Source organism: Episyrphus balteatus, chromosome 4 (genome assembly GCF_945859705.1).
Source record: "Episyrphus balteatus chromosome 4, idEpiBalt1.1, whole genome shotgun sequence".
Lineage (NCBI taxonomy): Eukaryota > Metazoa > Arthropoda > Insecta > Diptera > Syrphidae > Episyrphus > Episyrphus balteatus.
Genome location: NC_079137.1, coordinates 79,493,978 through 79,502,527, shown reverse-complemented (window position 1 = coordinate 79,502,527; position 8,550 = coordinate 79,493,978). Strand labels below are relative to the sequence as shown.

The following is an 8,550-nucleotide window of genomic DNA, read 5'->3' as shown; positions in this document are numbered from 1 at the left end:
AAAAAAGCATATAAAATGAGTCAAAGACGCTAACATAAGTGCTTGTATGTTTTTTTGATATAAAAGTCAGTGGCACACATTGAGGGGTTCCAGGGGAAAACAATTCTTTTTCTCTTAATAAATTGACGCATCCAACATTTTTTCTTAAATTCGGAGGCAGATATCTGCGGACAAAAGTCTCGAAACAAATTTTAGTTTACAGATATGAGTTCACAGTGAACAAGCCTATGCATTTAGGTAAAAAAATTACATTGTTTTTTAGATTTTCGAGAAAAATGCATTTTAAAAATGTTCTCCATTTTTATTAAGTGAGACGTCAGATGAAAGATCTCTTTAAGCTGTATTTATAACTGAAAACTAAAAAATTCTTCAGCTTTTAAACCTTACTCTATCGGCCCTATCGAGGTATCCTTCGAAGCGGAAATTTATCCGATTTCATACGAATCGGAGAGTCTTTACTTTGAACACACCTCAAAGCTTGACTAGTATGAAAACGGATAGTTTTCCGCTCCGACGGATACCTCGATAGGGCCGAATAAAAAATTGGAGCAAAAAGCCTTGACTTCACAAAAAATTTGAAAATTCAAGTAAATAAAATATAATGCTTTTAAAAAAATCATGTGAAATACAAAATATAATGTTTCATAAACAAGTGTGGAAATTTATTTATTCGTCTTTAAATTCAATTCATTTTTTTTCTTATCAACATTATTCGAAAAATTACAAAAAAAAACCCGTACCAGACGGATTTTAAAAAACCTTTTTAAACTTTTGTTCAAAATAAATTTTTAAAATGGTAAAATATAAATGAAAATTTACAATACTGTGTTCACATAAGAAGGCCCAACACTGTTTTGTGAACACTGACTTAGCCTCTAATAACGGTTTTAAATAAATTCCTATAATCTCGATTAGCTGCCCAATCTGCTTTAAAATCAAGAACTCGCAAATTACGATCGGTAGCTACGAATAAATATCGACTATCGCATGCTATACTGTAAACAGGTGAACTGCGGCCATTTCTCGCCGAAGGAAAGTATATTTGGACACATTTCTCAGGCATTCGAATGTCATACAAATTGACTCGACAATGATGTTTGACGCCACACAAAACTGCATAGAGACCATCATACTCGAGACAATAGATCGACGAACCGAATTGATCTTCCCATATACCAACGTCAGCGTCCACTCGCCGATCGTACATTCGGAATGTTGTGTCGAAGTTAGCGGTAAAGAATACGTTGTCATCTTTGAGTTTTAGGTCATAAATAGAGAAGGTTTTAGAGTTAAGAATACGTTGAGTTCCACTGAAAAAAAAGAATACTTATTAGAAAATCTGACTATTTATGGGTAAAAATCATGGAGGTGAAAAATTTTATTTTCAGGAATTTTTGAATTTAAGGTTTTTTCTCATTTACCAATAATTAAAATAACAGGCATGCATCTAGGAATATATGCATATGTTTCGGTTATAAAAGTTTCCATTTATTATTGCATCTAATATACTCCAAAAAACATTAATAAAAGTCATCCCAAGAAAAATGACGCATTGTACCAAAATTTCTTAAAGTGTCAATATTTTAATCATTTTTTGGTGATATTATGATCAAAAATCGAGGCCACTACAATATAACTTCAACAGCATTTCGTTTTACTTTGTGACAAAAAAAAAATAAAAATAAATGAAGGTCTAAACGTCATTTCCGGGAAAGTCATTTCCGAATCCGAATAAATAATGTGTACTTAAACACATATTTCAGCATTTTTTGGGTATTTTCAATCAGTAGCCTATCTTAGTATGGCTGTATATTTCTTTTATCAAAAAAGCTATCTAAAACCAAAAGAAATAAAATGCACGACTGGGTCGCACGAACTTGCTCTTAGAACTAAAAACTTTTTATATACAAATTTGGTAAATGTAGACAAAAAAACTTAAAATTCGTCGGCGTAAAGCAAAATTGTCACAAAAGCAAATTTTACAGGGGATGATTTTTAAGTTTCAATTTGGTTTAAAGCGACATTTTTCTGCTCGTTCGCCTTTAAGTTATGTTTTTTATAAAGTTTGTTCTTTTCTCGTGAGTAAACCATACAATACAAGTTTACCTCATTAGTAGGTGATACTATTATTAAATATTTTTAAAAACATATAATTGGACATAGAACAATTCCTATACAAGTACGCACCAGTCTTAAATAAAAAGTGGACTTAGAACAAAAAATGATGGGACTTAGAACAATCAAGAATACTCGCGCTCATTTTCAAAAGGCTACTTCCCTGTTTTTATTGTTCTATGTCACATCTTATATATATAATTCTCCTGTGCGTTTGTTTGTGAGCCTACTCCTTCTAAACGACTGGACAGATTATTCTGAAATTTGGTGGGTGTGATAAGGTCCATCAGAGACAGGTTTTGTTTCATAATTGGACCCGGTAGGTGGCGCTGTTGTCGAGTTGTAGGAAAATTGCATATTCTGAACGAACGACTGGACAGATTTTTGTGAAATTTTGTGTATGTGATAAAGTCCATCCGAGACAGGATTGTTTTATAATTGGACCCGGTAGGTGGCGCTGTTGTCGAGTTTTAAGAAAATTGTATATTTTGAACGAACGACTGGACAGATTTTTGTGAAATTTTGTTTATGTGATAAGGTACGTCCGAGACAAGTTTTTTTCTATAATTGGACCCGGTAGGTGGTGCTGTTGTCGAGTTTTATGATAATTTCATATTTTAAACGAACGACTGAACAGATTTTTGTGAAATTTTGTTTATGTGATAAGGTCCGTCCGAGACAGTTTTTTTTTATAATTGGACCCGGTAGGTGGCGCTGTTGTCGAATTTTAGGAAAATTGCATATTTTGAACGAAAGACTGGGCAGATTTTTATGAAATGTTGTGTATGTGATAAAGACTATCCGAGACGGGTTTTGTTTCAAAATTGGACCCGGTAGGTGGCGCTGTTGTCCAGTTTTAGGATAATTTCATATTTTGAACGAACGACTGAACAGATTTTTGTGAAATTTTGTTTATGTGATAAGGTCCGTCCAAGACAGGTTTTTTTATAATTGGACCCGGTAGATGGTGCGGTTGTCGAGTTAGGAAAATTTCATATTTTGACCAGACTGGGGGCCAATTTGGTTCTGTGAAAACGTGAATCGAAAAAAAAAACTTTTTCATTTTAGCTTTCAAACACTCTTTTCACTTTTTCGATTCATTTGAAACGAAAAACGATTCTCATCCTATGATATCACAAATAATTTAGTGAAAAAAATATATATTTATATGAATATTTTTGATGTTTGTTTTCATTTTTTCACAGAACGAGAATAAAATGAGTGAACAAGTGAAAAGCTTTTCGTTTCACTTATTCACAGAACCAGAATTGGCCCCCTGGAGAGATTTTTCTGAAATTTGGTGGATGTGATAAGGTCCATCCGAGACAGGTTTTGTTTCATAATTGGACCCGGTAGGTGGCGCTGATGTCGAGTTATAGAAAAATTTCATATTTTGAACGAACGACTGAACAGATTTTTTGTGAAATTTTGTTTATGTGATAAGGTCCGTCCGAGACAGGTTTTTTTTTATAATTGGACCCGGTAGGTGGCGCTGTTGTCGAGTTTTAGAAAAATTGCATATTTTGACCAGATTGGAGAGATTTTTGTGAAATTTTGTGTGTGTGGTATGGACCCAGTAGGTGTCGCTGTTGTCAAGTTATAGTTAAATTCCATATTTGAAGTCCGAATGACAGTAGATATAGATTTTTATGAAATTTTGTGTGTGTGTGTGTGTGTGTGATAAGGTTCGTTCGAGACAGGTTTTGTTTTATAGTTGGACCTGGTATGTTGTCAAGTTATAAGCAAATTCAATATTTGGGGTTCAAAATCGCTCATATTCAAGGGTAATAAAAACAAACATGAATTAACTCTTTAAAATGTTAGTCCCGCAAAGAAAATTGTTTACCATCAGTATATCTCAATTAAATTTATGACTGCATCTTAAAATTTGTTAAAGTTGTTTCAACTACCATTAATACAATTTCCGCATAAAAATCAAATGATTTATTTTTTTTTTAAAGAAATATTTCGACGTATGTATGAATAGAATTAAGACGAAATCTTTTCATTTTTAATCGTTTTTTTTTTTAAGATTTTATCCTATTGCTATTGTTTCGGTTACTGGCTCCAACATTACTCACACGGTAACGGTTAAGAAACGAACAAATACAAACTTCAATGAAACCAAAATATGTAAGAGAGAGAATACTATTTTTAAAGTGGATTAAAAATGAGCGTTGAAAGTGGATGCTACATTCCGCAAATAAATATTTTGGAAGTTAAAACGAAAGTCAACAAAACAAAAACAATGGTTGTTTGTATAGTCGGTTTAAGGACGATAATTTTACGTGATAACGTCATAAGAAAACAGGTTGTGTAAACAAAAAAAAAGTAAAAAGATCGTTCTTGGTGTTGGAATTCCAGGCCTCTGGTGCAAAAAACAAATCATTAACAGTTTCACAAAAGAAAGGGAGAATGAGTCATATTTTTCTATAATGGCAGGCGGGATTCATCGATTTAGGCACTTTTTGCAACAAAAAAATAAGAAGTGAAACCAGAGCCAGTTTTTGTATATTTGTGAATTATATAACCTTTATTGGTTGAATAAATTCCGATAAAAATTTGTAATAGCTGTCAAACAAATGATTTGCTTTGTTTAATATTTTAAACAGTTTTACATATGTATGTACCTATGTATAATGGGAAAAGGTTAACACATTACAAAATCAAAAATTGGAAATAAAACTTGGAAAAGGGGGAACGAAGTCCGCCGGGTCAGCTAGTTAAATTATATTATCTGCGGAATCAATTTTTTTTACAAAAACGGTTTTCAAATTCGGAAAAAGAACCCTCAAATTAGTAAAACTGCATCATTATCTCATTTTCGGTAAAAAGTGGATTTAGAACAATTTTGCTTTACGCCGGCGAAATGTAAAAAGAACTCTTTAAATGAAATTGAGCTCCAAAAAAAAAAAATGCAAATTCACCACTAAAAGTAAGTTCTTATACAAAAAAAGAATGCTCCTTATGAATCTAATTTGTAATTGTATTTTTGGTTATATTAGTCAAATAAAAATCCCCTGAGGAAGCTGGAAAGAAACCGGCGAAACGTAGGGTAACAAAAAGATGAATTAGTGTTTCATTAATTGCATCCAAAAATAAAGATCATTAAAGCCCAAATATAACATAAAACTTTAAATTTCAATCATATGATCAAAAATTCACATATAAGAATGCAGTTTAATTTTTTTCATAAAGATGCATTTTTGGAAAAAAAAATTAAATCGTTAGAGCCGTTTTGTGTTTTTTTATAAATAATTTTTTGAAAAAAAATTTAAAATAAATTTGGTATGCCATTTCCTAGAAACTTTTAATCAACACGTTAACCAAAAATTCAAAAAAAAATGAATCGTCACGTTTTCGAAAATTTGATTCTAATTTTTTTTTTTTTTTTTTTAAATCCAAAAGTTATTTTTGTCTAAATTTTTTTTTTATATTTAGGCAATATTTCAAATTTAGAAAACGGTTCTATGGGAGGTACCATTAATAAAGATTTTTGAAAAAAAAACTTTTTCATTAGAAGATAGACCTTATTTAAAAACAAATGCTTGATTTTTTTTTAAATAAAAATCGTATGAGCCGTTTTTGAGAAAATTAAACTTTTCCAAAATTGTTATATGATAGGTACCTACCGTTATTTTTGGTAAAAAAAAATTAATTCCAAAGCCCCTCTGTACAGGATCCAAAAATTGCTACGTAATAAGTTTGAAGCTTAGGCTGTAGCTCCTTATCCAGACCGACTCACATCCTGACAGACAGACAGACGGACTTTCCAGACCCACTTTTTTTCGCATTCTTTATCATCGTATTATCATGGAAAATTGCTATCTCAACTTTTTTTTTACGAATGCATAACTTGATATGGGCAATTCCATGGTAACCCACGTTACATTCACAAAAATTTCCAATACATACATAAATAGATTTTTTTTGTGTCAATTTTAATATGTACAAGTACATGTAAATTGATACGAAAATACTGTACATGAATGTAGCATAACTACTATTACTTTCATAATTAACCTTCTTTCGGCACACGGGTGCGAATTTGGCAGGACAAAAATAAAAAATTACGATTTTTCAAAAAAAAGTGGTCACAAAAAAGTCTCTTTATAAGGGTGAAAATATTTTTTTTCGTAATTGTGAAAATATTCGAATTCCTCGGAAGATTCTACATCAATTTCATATTAGATTTCATATTAGTATGAAACAAATTCGCACCCGTGTGCCTATCACGTCACAAAAAAGAGGTGTGTCTACAGAGGGTTAAGTAAAACATTTTTTTTTATTTTTAGCATTTGCTTGGGAAAAATGAAAGTGTGTTGGTAACTCACGTTACAATAATCGGACACGAGTTTTAAGAGTCTGACAATATGAAGTTTTTCCGATAAATTAAGAATCTTAATTTGTTTTTAATGCAGATTCCATACATACAAAATTACAAGCTTTTAAAATTAGTCACAAAACTAAACATTTGTTCAATATTTCGAGGAAAAATTATAAAATGTTTAGTTACTCACGTTACATTATTTTGGTAACTTATGTTACTTGCGATTTGGTGTTGCAAAAGTAAAGAATAGATGCATTTTCATTCAAGTTATTTTAAAATCGAATATTGTGTAACGAAGCTTACTTAAATCTTAATTTATGTTAGTAATCATGAGGGGATATTGTCATCGTCGCTATTACATTCATCTTGTTTTCTGTGGGCTTGTTTTTCTGTCATGTTCATGTGAAATTCTTCTGTAGTTGATAAACTTATGCTTTAAAAAGTCTTTTAGATTATTTATACTCCCTGAATTTGATTTCTAGCCATTAGGAAATACAACAAGGAATCTTTTCTTGCAACTTGCATAAAGAGTTGCCGTTTGTAAATAGGGAAAAAGTAAAAAAGACTGCATAGTTTGTTCAAAATTCGTGTCCACTTTTTCATGGAGTTGCCCATACGTACCTATATAGTACCTTATCGCAAGTAAATATTTCGGACATGCATAAAAAGCATTTTTTTTTTAGAAATTGGTCTCTGAACCAAGAATTAAAGTTATATTAGATTTATTTAAGCCCTTCTATCTTAATATAATAAAACACATTGATACTATTTCCAGACACCTAAAGTCGTTTTGAAGAGACCACCATTCAATGGAACGTTTTTCTAGTACTAATTTTTGGTATTTTAAGCCAAATTTTTATCATAAAACAAAGTTCATTCTTTAAGAATTTGGTCCTCGAAATTTTCCACCTCCATGATTTTGACCCTTATAATAAGTCTCACTTACGTCTCGATATCAACTTCTCTAAGCGCTCTATTCTCTTTGTCTGTGTACAAGCCTCCATAGAATCTATCACCATCTTGATTTAACTGCATTGTCTTATAAGATTCAGGGTATTCCTTAGCCAAGTCTAGATAAAGCAGACCAAATTGGTCAGCTCTTTGCCACATTTTTGTGCACTTATCCGTACTCGACAGGAACAGATTGTTGCTGAAATCAACGCACCACAAATACTCGCTAACATCGTGCAGACGGACATCGGTGACAATGCCCTCTTCATAAATAAATCCACTGCCATAAACACGCCCAGCAAAAATAGTGTTGTTTTTCTTTGAGAAATCCGAAATGTCTGCTTTGGAATTTGTGCAAATTTCTTCGGTGCATCGCCTTTTTACTGGCTCGTCTCTCAAACGTTTATGAATTCTCAAATATCTTTGGTGAGTTATGTATAAATTGTCTTTGTCCAAGTGGATTTTTGCAGCACACATTCGATTGCTGTTAAAGTAAGTGGTTTCAGTGTAGCGTCCATTGAGCCAATTTGCTCCAATTGAGAGACGACTTCGATATGAAAGTTCATCAAAGGTTCTACGGAAAAAGAAGTGTTTTTAGAATTAAGAAGATAGATGGAAGCTCTAGAGTATTAAAACCTATCACAAATAGCTGGATCATCTCGATGTCCACATAAAAGTAAATCAAGTGTTTTGGCAAAATAAATATGATTGTTTATGACCGAGTTGAAAAATGAACTGGCACGACATAAATTGACCAAGTCAGATGGACTGCAGTAGCAGAATATTCGCACAAGACAATCAAGATTCAAATCACATATTGTTAACATTTTATTTATAAATTATTTTTTTATATAAATACATTTAAAATACTTAAAAATTATTTTATAAATAATTTGAGGTGCATTTTTTTTAAATTCTACTCTTGTTTTGTTTTGACAGAAGGCATATGTGTCAAAATGAAAGGTTTGTTTGTTTTGAAATTTATTTTGGTACAGTAATGTTCAAGAGTTTGAAATATAATTTTTGTATAAAAATTTATTTACGGATTTATTGACAAAAGCCAAATGTGGCGTTTTAGTTATTTTCTTGACAATGGGCACGTTCAGGAAATATTAGGGACTAGATATTTAGGCAACGTCATTTTCTGAACGGAA

The 8,550-nt window shown here is 31.6% G+C and overlaps 1 protein-coding gene across 1 annotated transcript; it reads right to left on the bottom strand.

The window, feature by feature from the left end:
- Nucleotides 1-673: 673 nt before the first annotated feature.
- LOC129919478 (F-box/WD repeat-containing protein 4) lies at nt 674-8,327 on the bottom strand. The gene is made up of 3 exons (XM_056000363.1): nt 8,033-8,327; nt 7,392-7,970; nt 674-1,310 (listed from the first exon to the last, which is right to left on the bottom strand). The coding sequence occupies exons 1-3, from the start codon at nt 8,221-8,223 to the stop codon at nt 869-871; spliced, it is 1,212 nt and encodes a 403-aa protein (XP_055856338.1). The 5' UTR covers nt 8,224-8,327; the 3' UTR covers nt 674-868.
- Between the last annotated feature and the right edge of the window lie 223 nt (nt 8,328-8,550).

Bases quoted from the DNA above. Each gene is read 5' to 3' on its own strand.
- LOC129919478 (XM_056000363.1), bottom strand. From the start codon at position 8,223: ATGTTAACAATATGTGATTTGAATCTTGATTGTCTTGTGCGAATATTC. The intron at 7,971-8,032 runs GTTTTAATACTC...CTTTTTCCGTAG, and splicing joins GATCCAGCTATTTGTGATAG to AACCTTTGATGAACTTTCAT. The intron at 1,311-7,391 runs GTAAGTGAGACT...CTTTTTTTTCAG, and splicing joins AGAGAAGTTGATATCGAGAC to TGGAACTCAACGTATTCTTA.